The sequence below is a fragment of the Vidua chalybeata genome, chromosome 10, assembly GCF_026979565.1.
Source record: "Vidua chalybeata isolate OUT-0048 chromosome 10, bVidCha1 merged haplotype, whole genome shotgun sequence".
Classification (NCBI taxonomy): Eukaryota; Metazoa; Chordata; class Aves; order Passeriformes; family Viduidae; genus Vidua; species Vidua chalybeata.
The window spans coordinates 21,357,128-21,382,354 of record NC_071539.1 but is presented as its reverse complement, the minus strand read 5'-3'; the positions used below and the strand labels follow the sequence as shown (position 1 = coordinate 21,382,354).

At 50.7% G+C, this 25,227-nt stretch overlaps 1 protein-coding gene across 1 annotated transcript; it reads left to right on the top strand.

Moving 5' to 3' along the window:
* The first annotated feature begins 1,624 nt into the window (after positions 1-1,624).
* Positions 1,625-23,157, top strand: LOC128793009 (ovotransferrin-like). The gene is made up of 26 exons (XM_053951945.1): positions 1,625-1,748; positions 3,845-4,008; positions 4,192-4,300; positions 5,493-5,684; positions 5,880-6,015; positions 6,289-6,344; positions 7,377-7,546; positions 7,667-7,853; positions 8,796-8,950; positions 9,076-9,169; positions 9,814-9,843; positions 10,489-10,647; positions 11,802-11,946; positions 12,411-12,475; positions 12,587-12,771; positions 13,469-13,655; positions 14,066-14,102; positions 14,706-14,757; positions 15,818-15,849; positions 16,414-16,652; positions 16,775-16,869; positions 17,717-17,794; positions 18,958-19,040; positions 19,558-19,694; positions 20,515-20,569; positions 21,300-23,157. The coding sequence occupies exons 1-26, from the start codon at positions 1,706-1,708 to the stop codon at positions 21,514-21,516; spliced, it is 3,102 nt and encodes a 1,033-aa protein (XP_053807920.1). The 5' UTR covers positions 1,625-1,705; the 3' UTR covers positions 21,517-23,157.
* The last annotated feature ends 2,070 nt before the right edge of the window (positions 23,158-25,227 follow it).

The following is a 25,227-nucleotide window of genomic DNA, read 5'->3' as shown; positions in this document are numbered from 1 at the left end:
GGGGTGTTGCTAAAGCTGGGTGAGTGAGGCAGGGATCAGTGAGACCTGCAGGAAGCTGGGAATGGATTTCAGTGACATCTACCCGTCTTGGTGGAAAAAGACCTAGGAAGGCCAGAGCTTTCTGGAATAAATATGGATGGGAGATCTTTTAAAAGGAGAGACTTGAGGTGGGAGAAAGTCAGTCCTCCTACAGCTGCATTGTGTTTGGAGACACTCTGGACACAAGAAATTCTGCTCTTCTGGGAAAGCAGGGGATGAAGGGATGAGAAATAGGAACCAGCCATGCTGAAGGAAGTGCTGCAGATCATGCTGAAATAACCAGTGTGGCCAGGAGTGCCTCTCACTTAGCCACAGGCAGGGTGGGCTCCTGGTACCATGGTGGAGGTGGTCATTGCCTGAGGGCCCCCACCCTCCCAGGGTCACTCTGTAGAGCCAAATCCTTGGCTTGGCACTGGGCTCCGACCTGTACTGAAGCCACTCTGGGCACCACCACCACCTGCAGCTTGCTTTGCCCTGAGCCTGCTGGGAGATGGGACAAGAGCCAGCCCAGGTGCTTCCAGTCAACCTCCAGCTGTGTAGAGAGTGAAGGCTGTAGGAGAAGAAGGACCTGTGCAGGGGATCCAGGAAATCCTCCCTCCAAGGGAGGCTTGTGCTCTTGAAAGCAAGCCTGGGAGCTGGACCTCCTGGCTGGGCTTCCAACAGCAAACCTGTAGCTTCTGTGGGGTGGACATGGTGAGTGGACCAGCCCTAGAATGGTCCAGGGATGCTGTTCAGGCTCAAGGGCTGGCTGATGTGGTCCAGCAAATTCTCACGTTTGTGTGCATGTGCCAAAGGCTGAAGCTGGTCGTGTACCTGGCAGCAAAGATGGGGACATGAAGGCTGGGGCAGCATCACAAGGGCTGCCCTTCATAAACCCAGCCATGCCCACTGGCCCCAGGGGGACAGGCCAGGAGTGACACAATCAGATGGAGAAGCTTTGCAGAGGAAGTGGGAGGAGGCTGACTGCTAATCTCATTTCTTCCCAGGTTCATCACAAAAATTTACCAAAAGTGCAGCGTGATGCTTCCTTCTGTCTGCAGGGCAGCTTATCGAGCTGTCTGGTCACTGCTGTTGGCTTTTTTTGCCAGATCGTGTGTAAGAATCATTTACTGCCTTTCAACCCTGCTGCCATTGCCAGGAGCATGCAAGGGAGCGGGCAGGCACTCAGTGCTGCGAGCCAAGGGGAACGGGCACCTCAGCAGCAGTTACTGGCAAACACATAAAACTTGGCTCTGGATCCAGCAGGGGCTTTCTGAGATTTGTTTTGGGCAAGGCAGGGGGTGGGCAGCACAAAGAAAATTGCCTCTCCTGCGGCGTTTCAGCCCGCAGGAGAATTCAAATGCCACAGCTTGGGAATTTTCCATCTGAAGCCCCTTGTAAAATGCAAAGCGCTTTGCCCTGCTCTGACTCCTGCCTGCGGAAGGGTTCAGTGCCAAAGTGAAAGGCTTCCTAAAAATGGGCTGATCCAGGGAGGGGGGCGATTTAGGAGCTATTGAGAAACAAGGAAGGACAAACAGTGTTAGGTCATTGCTTCTGCAAACACAGCCAAGGCTGTTCTCTATAAAAGGGGCAGAAAGCGGTTCCAGAGCCATCACAGACTTGGAGGGGACAGTCTGTGACCAAGGCTGCTGCACCCCTCCCACGGCATCTGATCCCCTGCTCAAGCATGAAACTCGCACTCTTCACTGTGCTATCCTTCGGGATAGTGGGTAAGTGCCTGCTGAAAGCAGCCTTTGGGGGAAGGAAGTCAAAACCTCCGTGGACCCCAGGCTTCCCCCAGGCAAGGTTGTTTCGGAGCTGCGGCGTACGCCAGACCCAGGCAGCTGTTAAGGAAAAGCCGGGACACGAAGCGGTGCTTGCTTTGGCAGCCGTGGATCTGTCAAGGACGGTGTTTTGATGTTACTGACGGCAGTTTTGGCCAGCCCGTGGGATGGAGGGAGGGTTGCAGCTGCCCACGCTGCTGATACCCACCCTGCAAGGAGAAGGGATGCTCTGCTCCCACCAGCACAGAGGAGAATGCTTGGGACAGGCTCTGCACTCCGGCTGTCATGGGGTGAAGGGAAAAATCATCCTCCGGCCAACTGCTGTGCTGGGAGAGGAGCACGGGCTCAGCCAGGGGGGAGAAATTATTGCAAGACCTGCCTGTCAAGCTTGTACATGTGTTTGGTTAAACTTGAGGGCAGTGACAATAAAAATAGAGCTTAAATAATGAAAGATGCGATGTACTTCCCACTCTGCTTCTGTGCTGCTTTGTCCTGCTGCTGCAGCTGCACTTTGCTCAGGCTCCTGCCTATTTTATGCCACATTTGTGCTGCTGCAGGGCTGGCTCTGCTTGGAGCAATTCTTTCCTCTTGCTCTGCTCACAGCTCTGGCAGGCAAGGGGCAGGTAGCCGTGGCAAGGAGACTGCTGGCTGCACCTGGCCTGGGCACTGATGCCTGCACAGGGAAAGAGGGATCTCCTTCCTGGAGCAGGCAGCAGGTCTCTTCTGATCCTCCATAAAGTGTGGTGGTGATTAACGTCCTCTGTTAGGAAGTGCTCCCTGTGCTCTGGCGTCAGGAAGTCCTTCACTACCTCTGCTGAATGTTAGCATGCAAAGATGTTTTTTTAAAGGTTTCTCCTCTTCCTTCTCTGCACAGAAGGAGACAAGAGGTCACCCAAAAGGTCTGTGACAGTGGCCGGGGCACTCAGGCTGCCTTTACCTTCCCAGTGTCACCAGTACAGCTGGGCTGACTCCCTCGGGAGGTGCCCACCCAGCCTCTGCCCCAGGCAGGATGCTTGCCAGCATTAGGTTAAGGTGACCATGGCTTTGTGCAACCAAGACTTGGAAAATATATTATGAACTTGAAAAACATATAAAAAAGAGGCAGTGGCCATAGGAATTGAGGCTAAGGATTCTCCCTGTAGCCAAATTCAGCACCTCCACTAGGAGACTAGGTAAAGAGAGGCTATTTCTGAGATGAAAGAGAAGATGGAAATGACACAGGAGGTGTTTGGATGAAATGTGCCATCGAGGTTTGGAGGGAGAGAGGGGTGCAAGTGGCCTCTTGGTCTGCACAGCCCTGCCTGGAAGGGGCAGATTGAAGGTGAATTGACAGCACAGGCTGGCCGCATCCTTGAACTGCAAGTTTCCAGCATTCCTGTGTTCAGGTTTCTGGAGGAGACATGAATCTGCATCCATCAGAGGCTTTTGCTTTGTTCTGGTCCCCCAGAGCAGCCATTCAGCTGCTTTTACTGGTTGGGGCACTCATGGAAGGACTGTGGTGGTGCTATGGCATCTCTCATGGGGTGCAGTGGAGTAGGTGAGACATAGAGACAGTTCAATAGATCGGATCATTCAGCTGCCAAGGAGGTGAGAGTGGCAGTGCACTGCACACAGCCTGGCCAGGTCAGAGCTGCTCCCCCTCTGGGGTTATTGGCACAGGCACTGCTTCAGTGCTCCAACTTTTCTCTCTTGTTTTTGCAAAGGCTTGAGCTTTATTTCTATTGAAGCGTGTGGATTTGTTCTCCTAATCCTGTGGGTGTTGCTGTGAGTCCAGGCTGCTTGAATCACAATAGTCCAGGGACCGGAATGATCATCCCAGATGTTCCTGATGATGCAGAAGTCAGGCAAGGAAGAAAGAAAGGACCTTCCTGCATGGCTTGGGAGATCCTGCACGTGGCCATCACCCAAGGCCATGACCACAGGGAAGCAATGACCTTGTGCTCACTGGGAACCATTGACCTTGTGCTCACAGAGATGCTGTTTCTCTCCAATCAATGCCTTTATACCTCTCTGAGACTATTTTTTTCTGGTTCTTTCTACAGCTCTCTGTTTTGCTGCTCCCCAAAAGCCAAGTGTCAGGTGGTGCACAATATCCTCAGCCGAAGAGAAAAAATGCAATAGCCTGAAGGACCACATGCAACAAGAGAACTTTGCTTTCAGTTGCCTGCAGAAAGCATCATACCTCGACTGCATAAAAGCCATTTCGGTGAGTGGGCAGCAAGTTCCTCTGCTGGGGTGTTTCAGCAGCCTGTTACACCTGGAGATGGAGTTTCCTTTCAGTCACTGGTTGTTACCTGTGATCCCCCTGTTATACACAAGGATCCAGGAGAGACTCTGGGAAGTGCTTTTCCTGCTCTTTGTTAATTGATGAAATCTTTTTGTTGTTTAGAATAGTGAAGCAGATGCCATTAGCTTGGATGGAGGTCAAGTTTTTGAGGCAGGCCTTGCTCCCTACAAGTTGAAGCCCATTGCTGCTGAGGTCTATGAACACAGTGAAGGTACATTTCCATGCAATATTTTTAAGCCAAATGGTGGTAACAAACTGAGAGTGCAGAGGCCATCCCTTGCATGCAGAGTTCCCACTTATTTTGGTTGGGGATCCAAGATATTGGCCCTGGTTTCCAGCTCCCAGAGGGGAAGGCATGGGATGGGGGGGCAGTTCAGCAAAATGTGAATCATCACCCATGGTCACAGGACCCAGTGCCCCATTTCTTGTCATTTGCTGCAGGGAAGGTCTCTGATTCCATGAGCAGAAATCATGGTCCTCCTGAAACATGGCATAAAAATGGTCCCAGAGATCTTCTGCTTTCAGTGGCCATGAACTCTGTGGGTAAAACACAGAGCTGGGAGGCACAGATATGTTCTGTGATTTCCTGTGCTTTCATCAAGACAGAAAAAAAATATTGGAGAGGCAACAGCATTACTAGTGGTTGGGCGGGACACCCAGCTGAGATCCCTGAGGCAAGAAGTGCAGGCAATCCCCAGGAATAAAGGAGAAGCATAAAAAGGGCTCTGCAACAATCCCTTCTGATCGGAGTGAGATCCATGGCTCCATCCCTATTCACCCATTGTACCATCCTTCATCTCTCCCATCTTTTTCCTGGGAGCCAAACAGATGCCATTTCCCCGCCACATCCAAAGCTCCTATCTCTTTTGACCTCTTCCCTGGAGTTCAGCCTGTTTGTACACAATATTCAGGATCAAAGCAACGCAGCAGAGTCATTCCCAACATGGTAGTTAAGAAAAAGATCCTAAACCTTAAAGGCTGAGGTTTCTACCACCCCAAAACTCAGTCGTTGTATCCATATATAGCATGTGACAGACTAGGTAAAATTCCAAAGACTACATATGGAGTTTCAGTCTCACAAGGTGTCCATGGGCAATGGCATTGGAGAAGAGACTTGCCAGTGGAGACTTGCAAAAAGATTTATTGAAGTTCCTTACAAAACTATGGCATCTTGAATGTGATAGCATTTTCAGGTCACTTACTGGAAGTTGTAATGTGCAGCGTTAGTTCAATATGGGCAGCCTTAGCTCACCCCCAAGAAAACGAGAAAACCACAAGTGTTCAACCAAATCAGCTGTTTAGAAGTGCAGCACTTTGTTCCCTGAAACTGGGGGTTTAGCAGGATTTGAAATGTTCCTAAGTCCTCTTTTCCCATTGCTTCCTTCCTTTTTCCTGCACTGCAGGCTCCACTACCAGCTACTACGCCGTGGCCGTTGTGAAGAAAGGAACAGGCTTCTCAATAAATGAGCTGCAGGGCAAGACCTCCTGCCACACGGGGCTGGGCAGGTCGGCTGGCTGGGTCATCCCCATTGGGACACTCATCCACCGCGGGGCCATCGAGTGGGACGGAAAAGACTCGGGCTCCATCGAGCAAGGTGAGGTGGGGCACGGCGAGACTGGTGGAGGCACTTAAGCCGGGGCTGGTGTCACGGTGAAAGGGGCATTGCCCAATCTTCTGTGGGGGTCCGGAGGTAGCTCACAGGGCACTGACATTTCTTGTGGAGCCCCTCCCTTCCCAGTCCTCCTAAAAGTGAATTTTTGACCAGCTGTTGCTTCCTTCTCCTCCACAGCTGTGGCCAATTTCTTCTCTGCCAGCTGTGTTCCTGGTGTCACCACTGAAGCCAAACTGTACCGTCAGTGCAAGGGGGATGCCAAGACCAAAATGTCCCGCACAGGACCTTATTCTGGATATTCTGGAGCTTTTCAGTGAGTGAGAGTTATTTTTCCTTTGGGGAAACATTCTAGCCCTGACACATGCAAGTTTTTATTATACCAAGGAGGGCTGTGTTGGAATCACGGGTCCTGAGGAGACTGAATTGCTTCTCTGCCATTACAATTTCTTCCCTTCCAGCATAGCATTTTTGGGGAAGACCATTGCTTTATGGCTGCAGTTTATGCCAAAAATAATTTGTTGAAATGGGAGATAGGGAGTCACAATGTCTGTTTTTCTAACTTCTCTTCTGTTCCTCCCACCTGCAGCTGTCTGAAAGATGGGAAAGGAGATGTGGCTTTTGTGAAACACACAACTGTTCAAGGTACACCTGCAAGATCCCTCATTTCTCCTCTTTCTGGTCCCATCTCTTGCTGCCACTCCATCCTGCTATTTGTCTACACTGTGCAGCTTTCATTCCTCTCCAGGCCTAAACACTTCTTTCATCTCTTGAAGAAAATTTTGCACACTGTGATCTGACTCATCCTTGTTAATGAGAAATGGGATTATGATGGATCCACTTTTTCTTCTCTGAGGTTCTTCTTTGTAGTTGGAAAACCTGCTTGGTGCTATATCTCTGAGCCAGCTGTAATGGGAGCAATTGAGCAGGTCACCCATCCCTCTGGAAGGGATTTTGGAGGGAATTCAGCCCACAGCAAGAGTTCATTAACTCTGTGGAGACCAAGGGTGGCCTGGCACACCCAGGACCTGCAGTGAGCTCAATGGAGGTTCACCAAGGTGGTCATGGGGCAGGGATAACTGTCCTGCAAGGAGGTGCTCTGTGGGATGGGCTTGATCAGCCTGGGGACTGGATACAAGGGGAATTTTTACCCCCTTGAGGACAGTGAGGTACTGGGATAGGTTGTCCAGGACAGCTGTGCACTCTCCATCCTTGAAGGGTGTCAAGAAACATCCTGCTCTGTCCCTGCCTTGACCAGGGATCTTCAGAAGTCCCTTCACTCTTGAATTCTCATGTAACGTCGTGATCTCAGTCCTGGGCCTTATCTGCAGCCTTGACATTAGTCACCTACTGGCCTTCACTGACCATGTGCAGCTCCTGACCTGCTCAATCCATTTGTATGGGATTTGTAAACCTATTTGTATCCCTTTGTGCATAAGTCCTCGTACTGTTGGGTTAGTTACAGCAGAGGCTGAGGTGATCTCTCTTCCAAAGACCTTGCCTTCATATGCCCAAGATGACCCCATTGCAAGGGGGGGGGGGGGTGCCTGCAACCTGTCTTCTGCAACGAATTCCTCTCAGAGCTTCAGCAGAAATAAATTAATTACAAAGCTTCTCAGACTGGCCTTTCTGTCTATTTTCATGGTGATGCCACTCATGGTTCTTCCCTTCCTTCAGAAAATGCCCCAGCTGAGAAGGATGAGTACGAGCTCCTGTGTCTGGATGGCACCCGCCAGCCCGTGGACAACTACAAGGCCTGTCACTGGGCCAGGGTTCCTGCTCATGCTGTTGTGGCTCGAGATGACAGCAAGGTCAATGACATCTGGAACTTCCTCTCCAAAGCACAGGTACCACCAATCTCTCCTCTCCTTCCTCTAACATCCCCTGTCCTCTGGTTTTGATTGCTTTCTCCAGCTTTCCAAGAGTTTTGATGTGGTTGTTTGCTGATTATTTTTCCCTTGTGGCAGGAAAAATTTGGTGTGGGCACAACCAGCACCTTCCACCTCTTTGGGCCACCTGGCAAGAAGGACCCAGCCCTCAAAGACTTGCTTTTCAAAGACTCTGCAGTGCAGCTGAAGCAAATCCCATCACTGATGGATGCTCAACTCTATCTGGGCTTTGAGTATTACAGTGCTGTCCAGAGCCTCCAGAAAGGTAGGCAGGACATCAAACACCAATGTCATGTCAGCATGGGCTGTGTGGAAGAGTTGGCATTGGCAAATACTGCCAGGCAAAAGGAAACGGTGTTTTTCAGACACAGAATGTATCATCTGCAAAATATTTCATGTGACATTACAGAAAATTCACAAAGTTCACTTATATCAACAAAGGAATTTGTTGTATCCAAACCCAAATTATCACACTGACAAATATGGAAAATCTACACAAACTCCACACCAGTTATTCAGCTGGTGGTAGAGACTGGGCATGGTCAAAACTGCTGCTTAGAAAAACCATTTCTGGGATGTAAAAAGAAGGAACATCCAGACACCAGGTTCAGACACTTGAGGGAACCAATGTCCTTGATTTCCCTCTAGACTCATCAAGCATACTCTGATAGCTTTCTGAGAGTCAAACATCCCACAGATGATCTCTGAAACCCAGTTAGAATTCATAGTACAATTTAAAGTACTTCACTTCTGTTAAGTGATATTTGTGGAAGGGGGTGAATGGACTTCACATAGCATCAAACCAGATTATTCAGGTGCTGTTCTACAGAAACATAACTAGGTTTCCAGTTCAGGGTGGCCTTAGTCCCTTGGCTGTCTGGGTTGTGAGGAGTGCAGAAATGTGGGACATATTACAGGCAGCAATTCCACGGGCGTTCAGTGGTTGTGCTGTTTTAGCTAACAGAAATCTGCCTGAATGGCTTGTGTTATGCAGCAATTCACCTTTCTGACCTGTAAGCTGATTTTTGAGCCTACTTCAGCTCATGAATCAACTTTCCTATTCTTGCCAGCCCAGGGCTTAATTAACAAGAACTCCTTGCCCTGAGCAGCAGCAGGTTGGTGTGTACAGGTGGTTTGTGGCCGAGTCCCTCGCACCAGGACGTGGCTCCGCAGGGCTCAGCCCTGTTTTCCCTGTGCTGCCTTGCAGATCGCCTGACCCCCAGCCGCAGAGACAGCAAGATCCAGTGGTGTGCGATTGGCAGGGATGAGAAGAAGAAGTGTGACGTCTGGAGCGTGATGAGCAACGGGGATGTGGAGTGTGTTGTGGCAGAGGACACCAAGGAATGCATCACAAAGATCATGGTACAGCTTTTTTTCCCCTTTTCTTCTCTCTGTGAACTTCTCAGGTGCTTCTTTTACCATCTGAGCTCTGGAAAGCGCTGGCCTGGGGATGCGCAGCGTTTCATTTCTGCACCTTTGCCTTGCAGAAAGGTGAAGCAGATGCCATCAGCTTAGATGGAGGCTTTGTCTACACTGCTGGCATGTGTGGCTTGGTGCCAGTGATGGCAGAGAGCTATGAGGGTAAGCACAGCTCTGTCTCAGGGTCCAGCTGGTGGGGAATGAGCTGGTGCCAAAGTGCTGGTTTTATTCTGGAATCCTACAAAGCAGCTGCAGTGCTTCATCCTGCAGAAATCACAGAATATCCTGGGTTGGAAGGGACCCACCAGGATCATCAATCCAACTCATGGCCCTGCACAGACACCCCAACAATTCCAGCCTGTGCCTGGGAGAGTTGTCCAAAGGCTCCTGGAGCTCTGGCAGCCCAGGGGCTGTGTCCATTCCCTGGGGAGCCTGGGCAGTGCCCCACCACCCCACTCCTCTCGGGGGAAAACCTTTTCCTGATACCCAACCTAACACACGGTGCTCTGAGGCAACTCTGCTCACCATTGCATGCTTTGTCTTTCCATGAAAGCGGAGCAGGCATGGATAGTCAGGAACTCTGTTTCAATTAGGATGCCCTAGTCTTTTAGCATCAGCCTTGGTAAAACTGCTTGTTTTAGCTCAGAGGAACAATTGGAGGCTGTGCTTTGTTCTGCTGATGCACAAGGTGTTACTTGAAATGGTCACTTTTACTAGAGAGTTCCTCCAGAAATGAGTGGGCTTGATTCTTCTTTTGGATTTGAAGTGTATTTAACTTAACATCTTCTTCTTCTCCTCTCCCACAGACAATCACTGCGAATCACAAGAAGAACCAGGTAATTGCTGCCAACAGAGGGACAGAAAACAGTCCAGAGGGATATAAGTAGAAAAATAGATATGAGTCATGAGTGGAGAATTAATGGCCAGTGTCCAATGTAGATATTAGAATTTTGGGAGATAGGTTTAGCAGTAGGAGGGAAAATTAGGGGCTGCAATAAGATCAAGGTGAAACATTTGGTAGTGGCAGAGATTGGTGTGGTCACGCTATAACAGTGTCAGGGCTGTGAACAGAGAAAGAGGGTCTGGGCTGCAGCATTAGGAAATTGTTCTCTCTAGAAATGGACAGGGGAGAGGAGGGGAGGGTTTTCTCCTTTGCTAAGGAGAGAATAAGAAATCAGGAGAGGATATGAAATCTTCACATGTGCCTTGCCTTCTCATAGCCTTCTCCTATACCCAGGTATCAGAGCTTTGGAGGGCAGGGAAATGTCAGGGATAATAATTTCCCAGGAGTGTGGTGGAAGTAGATGCATCTCATCTACAAACTCTTCCATTGTTGCTGCCTGGCCAAGTATTTATAAGCACAAAGTAATTCTGTGCTGTTTGTAGATGCCCTTTCCCAAGTGAAGCCAGTGCTCTCCTAAGGGATCACAGTGAGATCCTTGGGTCAGACCTCAATTCTTCTCTATTTTATCTTCTGAAAGCAACCTACTTTGCTGTGGCTGTTGTGAAGAAGTCTGACAAGGATATCAGCTGGAACAACCTGCAGGGTAAGAAGTCGTGCCACACTGCCGTGGGGAGAACTGCTGGCTGGAACATCCCCATGGGCCTGATCCACAACAGGACAGGCAACTGCAACTTCGGTGAGTCCAGTTTGGAATCCATTTCTTTGAGACGGGAATCTGCTCACAAAAAAATGTTTTACCATTGGGTTTTCAAAGTTTCTTGTGCCTCAAAGATTCCCTCCTGGAGGGAGGAAATGGAAAAATGCTGTTATTTAAGGTTTCACTGAGCAAAATGTTAGGCTTTTTGCTTCAGAGTAAGATATGGCACATCAGCTGCTTTGAGGGTCTTTGCTTTCTTTTCACATCTCTCCCCTTCCTTTTGCAGCAGCCCAAGAGATATTCCCAAAAAGGGAATGTGGGCTGCCCCACATGGGCCTGGTGCTTGTGCAGGGTGTGGAGTGGGGATAAAAGATGAAACTCAAAGGGAGGAGAAGGGCTGAGAACAGGGGACAGAGGCTGATCTTCAAGAAACTTAATCTGACTGCCTGAGACTTCACTGAGAGTTATAGTCCAACAAAAATAATTTGGAAATGTTATCAATGTTAACAACCAAGACAAAGTAAGCATATAATTATTACAAGGAAGTTTCTAACCACATGAAGATCTTAGTGTAAGTTTTATTCTTGGCTTCTCTATCCTCCTGCCTTCCTTTCCCACTGTCCCTTCTACCCCAAGAGCTCTGACACTGCTGCCAAATGCACCTCTGCTGACCCATAAAGGCTGTGGAGGCTTGGGCTGGCTCTGTGTGAGCTGGGAATGGTTTGCAGGGAAAATATTCATCTTTTATGTCAAGATAGTGCCTATTGCACTATAGGCTCTGCTTATAGGCTTAGGCTCTGCTTCATCACAAAATCACAGAATCACAGAATCACAGAATCATGGAATGGTTTGGGTGGAAAGGGACCCTAAAGCCCATCCCATTCCACCCCATGCCATGGGCAGGACACCTTCCACTAGCCCAGGCTGCTCCAAGCCCCGTCCAACCTGGCCTTGGACACTTCCAGGGATCCAGGGGCAGCCACAGCTTCTGTGGGAAACAATAACAATAATTATCAATAATAACAGGACCCAAGTTCCATGGTCAAAGGTGGATGCATGTGATTTGCTGCCTGCTAAGTCATGCTCCTTCCCCCAGCCCATTTCCAGCTCCCCTATGAGCGAGAACACGTTATTACAATAAAACCTCACTTCTCAGGGCAGGAAAAGTGAATTTCTCCCATTCCTGCCTCCAGATGAATACTTCAGCCAGGGTTGTGCTCCCGGGTCTCCTCCCACCTCCCGCCTCTGCCAGCTGTGCAAGGGCTCAGGGGGTGTCCCTCCGGAGAAGTGCGTCGCCAGCAGCCACGAGCAGTACTACGGATACACTGGCGCTTTACGGTACGTGTTGGGGACAGCCAGGCTGCCTCAGTGTCCTGGGGCTGGTCACAGAGGGCAGGTCACAGCTGAGGTACAGCCTCATGTCGACACTAACTCTTTTTCTCCGTTACACCACTGAAAGTGCATGTCTCTGTAATACCATACATGTGCCGCATGCTTTTTCTTTGCTTTCTGAAAACTGATGTGAAATATCCCCGCTCTGTGAAACTCATGTCCTGGTGCCTCCAGGCAAACCCAGAGAGGCACAAGCCCTGCCACAATGGCAGAAGTGCCCCTCTTTTAACATAAATAAGGAGTTTAAAGTCTGTGTTTCAGATATATTTAAAATGTTTGTGGCATGGCTCCTAGACCTGGATGTTCTTGGAGATTAATTGTACAGAGTAAGACTCAAGGCTAAATCAAATCTGTGGGAAAGGGACAGGATTCAAGCACTTATATCACTGGCCTCTTTTTCTACTTCCCAGGTGTCTGGTTGAGCAGGGGGATGTGGCCTTTATCAAGCATTCCATCGTTGAGGAGAACACTGACGGTACGTGGTCAGGGCTGCCTTCCCCATCTGCATGACTGCTTAGGTGGTGTTGAGGCTGATGTTCTCCTGCTATGCAAGCTCTCTGAATCTCCAAACCCATTCTCTTTAAAGGCAAAAATACAGAAAGCTGGGCCAAAGATCTGAAAATGGACTCATTTGAGTTGCTGTGCACTGATGGGCAGCGGGCAAATGTCATGGATTACAGAAGATGCAACCTGGCCAAAGTCCCTACCCACGCTGTGATGGCACGTCCTGAGAAAGTATCACAAGTCCGTGACATGCTGGAGAACCAAGAGGTTTGTAGTGCTGAGAGTAGAAGAAATATTGTGGGGTTGCTCTGATTTTCCCCAAGTCAGGGGAAGGTGGAAGCTTTTACCTCACTGGTATGAGGTGACAGCCTTGTCCCTTGGCCTCCCCCTTCCTCCATCCCTTCCCAAGTGCCCTTTCTCCTCTGCCACCTTAGCAAACACCCCTGTAGGTAGCAGTGGGATTGCAGCTGTTGCTGCTGGCACACTATACTTGTGTGAAATGGGTTTATCACCTCTTTTCTGGCCCCTGCTCCTGCTGGGGTGTATCAGAAACTCCTTTGTGGTGCCTGGTCTGTGCCACAGCTGGGTCAGGCTCAGCCCCAACAGAAGGCTCCCTGCACACACACAGCTGACCAGAACCAGGCGAAACCATCTCTGTTTCTCCTGGCAAACCTTAATATTGGCTCCACCATCAGGGTCTGGTGAGAGGCACCTGGGGCCTTTTGCTTCTACTCATGGTTAAGTTACAGGACCTGCTGGCAGCACCTCTGTACACAGGGACGTGTTAAAATGGGAAAAAGAAATGTGCCTACCAGTGAGCAATCCCTCCTCTAAGCACGCAGACAGAAGGTTCAATACTAAATTTCTGGAGGCTGGCTTGGGGCTTCCCAGGCTGATGGTGAAGAACCAGGAAGAAGAAGTAGGCCAGCTTTCTACTTCTCTCCTCTTTGTGCCTTTATTTCAGAGGCTGTTTGGATCAAAAGGAACCAGGAAAGAAGATTTCAATATGTTTGCATATGAATCCAAGGATCTTCTGTTTAAAGACCGGACAAAGTGCCTGATCAAGCTCCGCGATGGAATGTCATACAAGGAATTCCTTGGAGATAAATACTATGCTTCACTTGCCAGCCTCAACACCTGCAATCCATCAGGTAACTGGAACAGCCCCAGAGGAAGTCCTGAATTGCAGTTCTTACCTTGCAGGCATGAGCAGTTTCTTCTGGAACTGTCCATTCAGTGCCTTTAAAGGAAGGAGATGCCAATATTCTCTTCTCAAAGTTCCTTGGGTGAACTGAGAACAGACTTAAAGTCTGTTGCTCTGGCAGCAATGTGAATAAAAGACTTTTCCTCACCTTTAGAAAATATGGACTTGGAGAAATAGCACAGAGAACCACCCCCCCCCCAACTCAACAGTGTGGAAATTGTGGATAAAACTCTTTTTTTGTGGCACACTGTGGATTTTCCATGGTGTGACATTGTTGGCCTGGCCTGGGTTTGTGCTGGTGGGATGGAAGTGTTTAAAAGCAGGATCTGAACTTCTCCCTGTCCTTTCCTTTTCCAGATCTTCTCCAGGTGTGCACCTTCCTTGCAGACAAGTAGTGAGATGGGAAGGATCCTCGAAGTGGGGGAGAAAACCTCAAGCCATGACTCCTCTGGTGCCCTCAGCAGCCAACGTTGACCTGCGGAGGGCCCTCTGCCTTCACTGCTTTCTCTGCCCTCCCTCACCACTCTGAAAGTAGCTCTTTGACACTTTACAATTCTCTGCTGCCAGCACAGCAAAAAATAAAATTTAAAATCCAAACGGTTGTCCTGAGATTTTTCCAAATGGTCCTTAAGCCCATTCCTTCCTCAGTGCCTCTCACTGTAGGACAGTGACAGATATCAGCATGGCTCTTGTCACTTACTGCTGCCCCTTAAGGAAATTTCTTGCACCATTTGCCAAAGCAAAATGGATTGAATATACCCTGGGGCCTAATTAACAGATGCTTTGTGTTCTCTGTGCTTTTGCTTTGCCCAGATTATCCCATTGTCTCCTGGGCAGGTGAGGGTTCCCCAGTGTGGCTGGGACACAGGAAGAGGGGGAGTGTTTGTGTCAGGGAAGCTGAAGGCTGAAGAAGGAATAAAAACCACTCCAAACCAATATAATATAGTGGGAGTAAGATGGGAGGTGTGAACAGAAGCTGCTGTGTCTCAGATCTCAGCTGGCTGGCCCTGAGTCCCTTCCAGCAGCCAGGACTCATTGAGCACATACGTGTATTGATGGGGAGAGTCCAGGCTTAGGCTTCCTTTCTGGAAAAATCTAGGATTTGCTTGGAAACATGTTTGTTTTGGCAGTCTGTCTGATCAGTGTGCTGCTGACCTGAAAACAAACATGTAGTTTGTTTTGCCTGATTCTAAACCACAGTGAAAATAAAAAGGCAAGACAAAAAGGGCTGCTGGAGCTCTCTGCTCCAGAGGAACAGCCTGGGCTCATCCAGGGTGTCCCAATCCTGGAACAGCCTGGGCTCATCCAGGGTGTCCCAATCCTGGAACAGCCTGGGCTCATCCAGAGTGTCCCAGACCTGCTGTCAAGGCAAGTGTGGAGGAGCTGCTGAGAGCACAAAGCTCCTGGCTTTGAGGGAATGAATATTTTGATGATTTTTGGATGCATATCATAAGTGTGGTGAGAAGTCCACCAGCCTGGCTGAAAATTCCCCTGGATGGCAGAAATGCAGAGTGTGACAGGAAAGGATGAAATGTAGTCCCTCGGTTTATGTAGGATGAATACACTGGACAGGTGGTTTTTTAACCCATTCTTCAAAAATAGCAAAGAAAGAGAATCAGTGCCTCTAACAGGCTGTTTCTACAACTCAGTATGGCTACAGTTAGAAAACTTTCCCCCCAAAAAAGCCACACCATTTGCATTTCATGTCAGGTGTAAGCCCTTGTCCCATAGGTAGAAGGCATTAAAGGGTAAAAGGAACCTCACTAGAGGATCACTCAAGCTGGAAGGGACCTCTGGGCATCTCCAGTCCAATCTCCTGCTCAAGGAAAGGAATCAGCCAGGGTGCTCAGGGCTTGACCTCCAATGATGGCAGCTCCACAACCTCCCTGGGCAGGCTGTCCTGCTCCTGGCAGCCCCCAAAGGAGAACATTCCTCTCATATCCACTTGGAACCTGTTTCCTTCCAAATGTATTCCTGTTACTTCTCACCCTGCACCACTGTGGGAAGCCTGGCTCTGCTTCCTGATGCAAACAGCCTGGGACAAAACAGCCCCATGGAATGCTCAAGGCATGGGGCAGAGCGGCTGGAAAGCTGGGAAAAGCCCTGGAGGTGCTGGTGACAGTGGCAGGACACAAGCCCAGGTGTGCCCAGGTGGGCAAGAGGCCAATGGCCCCTGGGCTGTCCCAGCCATGGTGGGTCCAGCAGGCCCAGGGCAGTGACTGTCCCCTGTGCTGGGACCTGTGAGGCACCTCCAGCCCTGGGGACAGTTCTGGGCCCAGCAGTTCAGGAAGGACATCGAGGGGCTGGAGCGTGTCCAGGGCAGGGAATGGAGCTGGGGAAGGGAATGGAGCCCCAGGAGCGACTGAGGGAGCTGGGAAAGGGGCTCAGCCTGGAGAAAAGGAGGCTCAGGGGGAACCCTGTGGCTCTGCACAACCCCCTGACAGGAGGGGACAGCCAGGATGGGGTTTGGGCTCTGCTCCCAGGGAACGGGGGCAGGATGAGAGGGAACGGCCTCGAATTGTGCCGAGGGGTTCAGTTGGACATCAGGAAAATGTCTTTGCAGAATGAGCTGTCCGGCTCTGGCACATCTGCCTGGGATTTAAAAGCCCTGTGTACGTGGCACTTCGGGACGTGGCTTAGTGGTGGCCCCGGCAGCGCTGGGGTCACGGCGCTTTTCCAGCCTAAACCACTCCATGTTTCTCCAGGCTCCCCCAGGGCGTCCCTGCCGTCCCAGCGCCTCAGGGGAGAACTACAGCTCCCGTGAGCCCCCGCGCCGCGCCCCTCCCGGCGTGCCGCGCGGCCGGAGGCGGAAGTGTGGCGTGGCCACGTGTGCGGGCCATGGCGGGCGGGCTGGAGCCGCACCTGGAGGCGCTGCGGCGGGAGCTGGGCGGCCCCGCCGTGCTCTCCGTGCTCGTCGCGCTCATCGCCGTCGCCATCACCTTCCGTGAGTTGCGGGAACCTCCCTTTCCCCCCGCCCCGCGGCCTGCTGAGGGCGCGTCGGTGCCGGCAGCCGCGGGCTCGGGTGTCCCCCCCTCCTCCTCCTCCTCACCCTCCTGTCTCCCGCAGTGATCTGGCGGTTCGTGCAGGGCAGGAAGAGCAGCCGGAAGGCCGTGCTGCTGCTGGGCCTCTGCGACGCGGGGAAGACGCTGCTTTTCGCGCGGGTGAGCGGGGAGGGCGCGGGGGCCTCTTGTACGGAGGTGAAGGAGTTCCCTTTAGTTCGGTTTTTAATCCTTTAATGGAACTCGAAAGGTGGGGTTTGCAGCTGGAAGGAGGGGTGGAGAGCGAGTTTTGTCTACCGCGGAGTGTCCAAAGAAATTGCGTTTTGGTTTGAATTTGTCATAGTAAAAGGTTTAGGGATGCTTGAGCTCGCCGCAGCCTGGAGCTCCTCCCGAGGGGCAGCTCCAGTCTCTGGGACCAGGGACAGCACCCCAGGGATCGGCTGGAGCTGTGCCAAGGCACTTGAGGCTCTGAGGGAAAGGCTCTTCCCCCAGACGGTGCTGGGGCAGTGGACAGGTTCCCCAGGGAATGGGCACGGCCCCAAGGCTGCCAGAGCTCCAGGAGCCTTTGGACAATTCTCTCAGGCACTGGGTGGGATTGTTGGAATGTCCGTGCAGGGCCAGGAGTTGGGCTGATGATCCCGGTGGGTCCCTTCCAACCCTGGATATTCTGCTACTGCTAAGTCTGAAAAAGAAAGGGGCACAGCCATGCTTACCGTGCTCCCAGCTGGGAAACTCTGAAGGATTTGCAGGCACACTCTCTTCCTTCTTGTTGCAGTGGAGATTCACAATATAAACATATACTTACTTTCCTAATGACCATTTTTTTAATTAAGTGGGGAAAGTGACCCCAGCAGCAGTTTCCTGCAGGAAATTGAGATCAGGTCTCTGATGCTCATTACCCCAGCCAGAGCATTTCAGTTTCTGAGGAGGTTGAAGGTGGTGCTGGTGCTGGTTTGGGGGTGGGGAGCCTCCCGGGCTGTTGGCTCTGAAGCTGTGCCTGTTCCCCCAGCTGCTGTCGGGGCGCTACCGCGACACCCAGACCTCCATCACCGACAGCTCTGCCGTCTACAGGCTCAGCCAGGACAAGGTGAGTGCACTGCCTCAGCTCTGGGTGCAGCCTTTCCCTGCTCCCCCTGCTAAACCTGCGAAGTTTTTGTGCTGCTCAGGCCCCAGTTTGAGCGCAGGACAGGATTTTTCCAGGCATGGCACGCTGAGAAAGTCAGGAAGTACTGGGATGTAGAATGTATTATTGGGCTCCACAGGTTCTTTCTTCTTTGCTTGTAAAACAGTGAAACATTTCTGACTGAAAACTACACCTGTGAGTTGGGGCAGGAGGGAGATCTGGGGGTTTCAGTGTTCGGTTGCATTGGTTTATTTTCTCTGCAGTAATTTCTGTTTCTGCCAAGAAAACCTGAAATTAAAAGCTTTATCAGGTTTAAGCAGAGGCTCCAGCTGGACTTTATATGGTTCCAGAAAGGATTTTGTTATTTTTAGGTCCTGGACTTTAGGTCCTATTATTTTTAGGTCCACAGATCTGAGAGTTTTCAGGTTTTGGGAATTCATTCATTCTGGAAATCTGTTGTGCTGACTGCACGCATGGCAGGGAGAGCACAATGCTGGCAGCACCTTAACTGCTGGTGAATTGTGAAAGTAGAGGGTGGTTTTGTGGCTTCACCTTCTCAGTCATTAGTAGCAGCAGTGATAACAAGGTTAAAAACTTTGTAAAAGAGCATGCAGGGTTTTTGAAGAACTTTTTCCTATTTTGTGTCTCTTTAATTGAGCTGACAAGTATTTGCAAGGCAGATTGCTTTTTTGATTCTTTTTTTAACCATAGCCAAGGTTCCCGGTAAAATCCAAGAGCAGTGGGCAGGAAGGGGCTCCTGCAGCCTTATCTGGAGAGCAGTGACGTGGCCCTGCTCAGCTGAGTGTTCTCTCCCACGTCGTGGCTTTGGCTCTTTCCTTTCCTGGGAAGGGAAACCTTTGCAGCCTCCAGTTAAAAAAGGCTCTTGCAAAGGCATTTTTTGTGTTATCCCCAGCAAGGTGTATTTAGGTGTATTTAGGTGTATTTGGTGTATTTAGGGAGGCTTGGTGTGTGTGACTAGGTGAGACTGTAGGGTTATGTTCTGTGTCAGGGGCAGATGGGGTTGTGCCTTCAGGACACAAATCCAGGGTCAGACTGCTTTTCCCCAGTCCCTGACCACAGGAACCCCCGGATCAGGTGTTGTTAATTCCTTCTTGCCTGTGTTCCAGAGCACTCATGTGACCTTGATCGACCTTCCAGGCCATGAGAGTCTGAGGTTGCAGTTCTTGGAGAGGTTCAAGGCTGCAGCCAGGTAACCTGGAGGGGATCAGCAGGGGAGGAGGGGGTGGGTGATCCTTTGGAAAGGGATAAACCAAATGATGGTGCTGGGAATGCTGTGAGCTGGGCTGGTGGTGCCCCGAGAGTCAGAGCTCTGCTGTGGGGTGGTGATGGTTAATTTTTGCTTTGCCTTCATAGAATATCCTGAGTGTGAAGGGGCCCACAAGGATCATCGAGTCCAGCTCCTGACCCTGCACAGGACAATCCCAAAATCGCACCATGAATTTCTTACTTAGCTGTGCTTGTGGTGCACCAGGAGGCAAAGCCACTGCCGCAGGGACGTCTAGGGGATGTGGGATATCCTGGGGCAGACAGGGGAAGAATTCCTGCTGGAGCTGGCCATGGGATGTATTTCAGGCAGCACATGCTGTGAGCCTACGCTTGGGCTGGGTGAGATGAGATGTGGAAATCTCAGTCCAGGCTGGAATGCTTGCAGAGGGAGGTGACTGCAGAACTTCATCCCCAGCACCTGTCCTTCCCTCTTGCCCCAGAGCCATCGTGTTCGTGGTGGACAGCGTGGCCTTCCAGCGGGAGGTGAAGGATGTGGCAGAGTTCCTGTACCAGGTGCTGGTGGACAGCACCGTGCTCAGGAACGCGCCCGCGCTGCTCATCGCCTGCAACAAGCAAGGTACCCTGGGCTGGGCCTGGCCAGTCCTGCAGGGCTGTGCCACGCCTTCTCAACTTGGGAGTTGGGATTGCAGCAAAAGGAAGGCTGGAATTTAGGTTTAAACTCTGGCTACTCACCAGGAGTGTTCGGAGGACCGCTTGGGAGAACTGCAGCTCTTTGGGTGGGTGTAGGTAATGCAGGTGGCTTTTGTGTGGCTTTTTGTTTCTGCTTGCTTTGTTCAGAGCTGTTCCTCAAGTCTCCAGGTAGCAGGAAATAGGATCAGTTCGAGCACAGTGAACTATCCCTATGCACTTGGCAGCTTCAAAGTTAAAATGTTCAGCTGCCAGGGTTCCATGTTTTCTCTGGAGTAGCCTGAATACCCAGCTACTGGAAAAGACCCTATTTTTAGATCCCTACAGGTTCTACAGTGAAAGCGTGGGTCCTGTGTAACTGTTGGATGTTTTGGGGCAGTATCAGGTCTGGATTTTGTAATTATTTCCTGCACTTAACTCAGGAGTTGCCTGAGGCCCTCATAGCTCTATGTGCCATGGGTGGAAAGCACAGGACAGGAGGGAGTGCTGGTGCATCAAACCCATCCTCTGAAGTATCTTCCTACCCAGCAAGAAGTTGTTAATTCCCTCCATTGTATCAGACTGTTGGGTTGTTCCCCTTCATGCCTGTGATCCCAAAGCTCCAGCATCCCTCATCCCACTGCAGGCACAGCTGTCCTTGTCCTGGTAGCTCCAGTGACTGCACAGTATGAACTGTCCTTACTTTAGGGGAGGGAACCAGGTTCTGAATTCTGACAACCAAAGAGCTGATTTCCTTATTTTCTCTCCAGATGTCACAATGGCAAAATCAGCAAAACTCATCCAGCAACAGCTGGAGAAAGAGCTGTAAGTATGGAATGGGATCTCAGTCTCTCTGAGCTTTTTCCTCTTGTCCTTTTTCTCTTACCTCAGTGCTCGGTGAACTCCCTTGAGCTGTGTCTGAGTTCCCTGTGGAGCTGGGAACAGTCTGTTTGGTCTGGGGCTTGGCAGTGCTGGGTTTACAGTTGGACTCCATGGTCTTAGAGGGCTTTTCCAAGCTAAATGATTCCCTGGATCTATAACCCCTTTGGCCAGCAGACGGCAGCAGGGGTGTTTGTGCTGTGCCTCTTCCAGGCTGTATACCCAACCTTCTGCTTTTTAGCAGAGCAGTTAGTTGCCACATATTCACATTCTCCAGGAAAATAAGGGTTGCTTGTTCTGATGTGGAGCATTTGCCAGCTACCTGTGTGCAGGTGTTGGATTTCTCTATAGTTAATGTGCTGTGTTAGGCACCATTATTCCAGTGTTTACCATGGGCAAATTGGGATATGGACATCATCATCATCTGTCTTCTGCTGTGCTTTATTGCAAAACCAAACCTGTTTGAACACCTATCCTTGAGTGCCCTCCTTGAGCCTTTGCACTTGTGCCTTCCAACAGTGGCCAGAGGCCCTGGCTGAGCCTCACAGGGCAGTGCTGGGCCTTGTGTCCTTGCTGTAGCTGGCATGCTGCTGACACCCCAAACATCCCAGAGCCACGGTGCAGGTGATACTCCCCTGCTCCTCAGGTCCTGACCCTTTCCCTTCTCTCCCTGCAGCAATACCCTGCGGGTGACACGCTCTGCAGCCCCCACCAGCCTGGATGGCTCTGCCACAGGGGGCCCTGCCCAGCTGGGGAAGAAGGGCAAGGACTTCGACTTCTCCCAGCTGCCCATGAAGGTGGAGTTTGTGGAGTGCAGTGCTCGAGGCAGCAAGGGAGAGGAGGGAGAGGCTGACTTGGAGGGCCTCGAGAAGTGGCTGGTGAAGGTGGCCTGAACAGAGATGGACAGGGCTGGGGGGCTGAAGGGAAAAAGATGGTCTGGAGCACTCAAATCTCATCTTGATGTAAAAAGAAGGAACTTCAGCTGGAAGTCAGCACTGTGGCGTCTTCTTCTGCTGCTTGTGGGCTTGGGAGCGACATGACAATTGCTGGTGGGATTGCCTCTGACTGTCCCTTCATGGTGCAATGTTTTTATCCTCTCCCCTCTTCCCTTGTCCTCCTCTGGGCTGCTGAACCTCTGGGCTTTCCTTTTTCTTTAATATTTAGATTTTTCATCTGGTAGTTGCCTAGCAGATTAGGAAGGGGTACACAGGCAGGTGAGTTTCAGAGGCTGGAGTGTGCCTGTCGTTTCCTGCCATGGTTTAGACCTCTGTTCCCTCTCAGAGCCACTGACCACCTTATGGTTGGGGCTGCTGGGGAGCACTACACAAGCTCCCTAAGTTGGGCAGACATTGAAGAGAGTATAAAAACCTGTTTTCCTCTTTGTGTCTGCCTTCCCATTGTTCCAAACTGGTGCAGCCCCATTCCTGTGGGGCAGGGGGAGTGTGAAATGCCCAAACCAGACTGCCTGCCCTGCTTTACTCCCTGGGCCCAGCTCTGTGCCCATGTCTGGTGATTTCCTCTTTTGATCAGCTGAGGGCTGTGTCCTGAAAGCTTCACTCTGCTGCTCCTTCCAGGCCCTCCTCTCTCAGCCAGGAACAAACACTCCAAGAGTGGCAGGGCTACAGGGTGTCATGGCATGAAACTCTGAGGTGGGCACAATTTCAGATCTGGACCTGCAGCTGGGACCTGTTGTGCCAGGCATTTGCTGTGCAGTCTCCTGCTGCCTCCTGCTCCAGTGGCTGCAGGAGGGTCTTGCTTTGTGTGTAATTAATTAGTCAGCACTTATGGCAGAGTGAGAGGGAAAGTCAAGGAGCTGCCAGCAAGTGGGTGTGCTTCCTCCTTGTGGCAGAGATGCTCGAGGAAGAGGGGAAAGAAAAAGGAGATTTTCCCAGTTTTTATCTCACTGCACATTGCAGAGTTCTAGTGCAGTGACATTTTCCCTTTGTTTGTGGCTTCCCCTGTTGTTTTAGGGTTCGGGGGTGGCTGGCTCCTGGCAGATCCTTTTTGTAGTTTGTAGCCCACTCTCCCCCGTGGTTTGAGTCCTCCTTCATCACTCAACTCATCTGTTGTGTTCTTTTCTTTCTCTGGGGCTTTTCCTTGCTTTCTTGCAGCATTGCCAAGTGTTGGGAAGAGCAGGAAGAGCCTTCAGCAAAGCCCTGTGCCTATAATGAAGCTGGTCCTTGCATTTCCAGCCTCAGGAACCATCCATGCCGGAGGTGGGGAGGGTTATATTTACCAAACATGTTACATTCTTCTGTTTCCCTCAGGCAGAGTCCTGTTGGAACGTGTTTGTCATGCTTTGAACTCCTTTAGCTGGAGGTCTTGGGCTGCCTGCTTCAAATCCATAATGCTGAAGTGATTTTTGGGCAGAAAATTGCTGTTTCTTTGGGTGATTGTTCTTGCAAAGATGCAGAAGCCAAGCACCAGCCTCAGCTTAAGGGGGGAGGTACCATGAGGCCATGGTGGGTTTTAAGTTATTATTTTTAAAAGTATTCCTTAAGTAAATTCTTTTATGCTTAAATGTTTGTTCTCAAGTCTTGCCTCAGTCTGTGTGTTTGTCTTGGCTCTTCCCAGCGGTGTCAGATCCACATGGATGGGCTCTGCTCCTGCTCAGCACAGTGCTGGGGATCAACCTTCTGCTCTGTGGCCAGGTCTGTGTTGTCAAAAAAACATTGTTTTCTGCACACAGAGGGCTTTGGGGTTGGTTTTTATTTTGGTTTTGTACTTACTTCTTGGTCTGACTAATTGAGAAATTGATAATCGCATAGCAAAAAAACCACCCACAAATCATAATGGAAAGGCACTTTGGTGATGTGCACAGGAAAGCTCCAGCCAGCTGTGGTGGCAGAGCAGCACTGCTCTGCCCTGGAGGTGGCTGTGGCACCCTGTGGCTGTGCTGGATGGAGATGAAATGCCTCAGCTTTCCCGGGCTGGGGAGCAGCTGCACGGCAGCCACTGGAGCACAGTGCAGAACTCCAGGAGTTTTTTGGACCCCACTCCATGATTTTTCGAATATTTAAATATTCAGGGCTGGTTTTCCCCAGTGGCTGAGGGAAAAGAGCAGAACTGGAAACTGAGTGTTGTTTTCTTGTTTTTCTTGATTGCCCAGTCAGCTCTATGCTTTGTTCTTTGCTCTCCTGACCTTGTTCCCAGCCCGTGGCTCTGCCGGCTGGGAGTGCTGCTCCTGAGGCTGCAGCTCGGCAGGGCTGTGTTGGGATGGCTTTGGCAGGACAGTGGGATGTGATAAACTCAGCCCCTTCTTGCTGCAGCTGCCTGACCCTGAGTCAGGAACCCGCTGCATTCACACATCTCCAGGGACTGAGGCCCTCACTGTGCTGAAGCTCTTCTGGTCTCTGTGTTTTCTTTCATACTCTGAATTGTTCCCCTGGAAAAGACAGATGTTTTTGGAGGAGAATGACGAGCACAGTGATCACCAGCATAGCAGAAAACCTGAAAGAGGAGGAGAGATTGCTGAAAGACAAAGAAAAGCAAAAATAACCACGCCTGGACATCAGCATCCCAAGGGATGATTTCAAAGACTCCCCAACACAGGTGTTCCAGCTGTGACCTTCCCTGTGCACAGAGCCATCACCCTGGCTCCTCTGGGGGCAGGAGCTTCTGTTGGCCCCATTTGGGCCACCTCCTGCACTTTGTGACCAGCCCCTCCTGGGGCTTGTCCTGCTGGGTGCAACCCCTGGTGTGAATGAAGTGGAGAAAGTTACAGAAGGTCAGGTGGGTGTTCAGGGAAAATCTGCCAGGTAGAGGTGGAACAGGAGTAGGGATAACATGGAGAGAGCTCTTTTTTGTGAAGACTTTGGTGTTCCAGAGCAAATCCAGGGCAGGTCTGCTCCTGTCCTCTCCTTTCCCTCGACTCCCTCCATAAACATGGATGCAGCAGGGCCACGACCACAGGGAAAAGCCATGGGGTAAGGACAGCAGGGCCTGAATACATTCAACCCATAAAACCCCTGAAGGGATACCCCAAACCCACTGCACCCTGCCCAGAGCCCACTGCATTGAAAAAAATCACAGGATTTTGAAGTAGCTCAGTGCTTGACATAAGTAGCTGGACTTGTTAGGCCATGGGTTGAACTTGATGTGAACCCTAAGTCTGTGCCGTGTCAGGCAGAGATGAATCAGAAGGAAACCTGGAGCTGACAATCTGATCAATAATAATAGTAAAGATCATTAATAATAGTTAGAATAGGCAAAGCTGCAGTTAATATATTATTTTAAAATGCTCTAGCAGATTGTGGTCTGTGTACTGTAACAACCCCATCGCAGTGTGGACTAACAGAACCCACCAAACCCTCACCAAAACCCGCCTGAGGGGTGTGAAACAACCAAAACAGCAACGCAGTGAAGGGTGAGAAGGACCCCAGGTTCTTGCTCAGGACTGTGGTGTGAGGGAGAGGGAATGAAACTTTTTAATTGCCAGGCGTTTCTTTGTTCATGGTCCCTCCTCTGAGGCACCAGCTTGGGCAACTGAGCACCAGAACTGATCTGTGCCAATAAACCTGTTGGGGATGAGAACCTCGGGTCAAAACCTTCTGCTGTGCCTGCAGCCCCTGCCTGTGTCCCCGTGCCCATCAGGGAGATGCAGG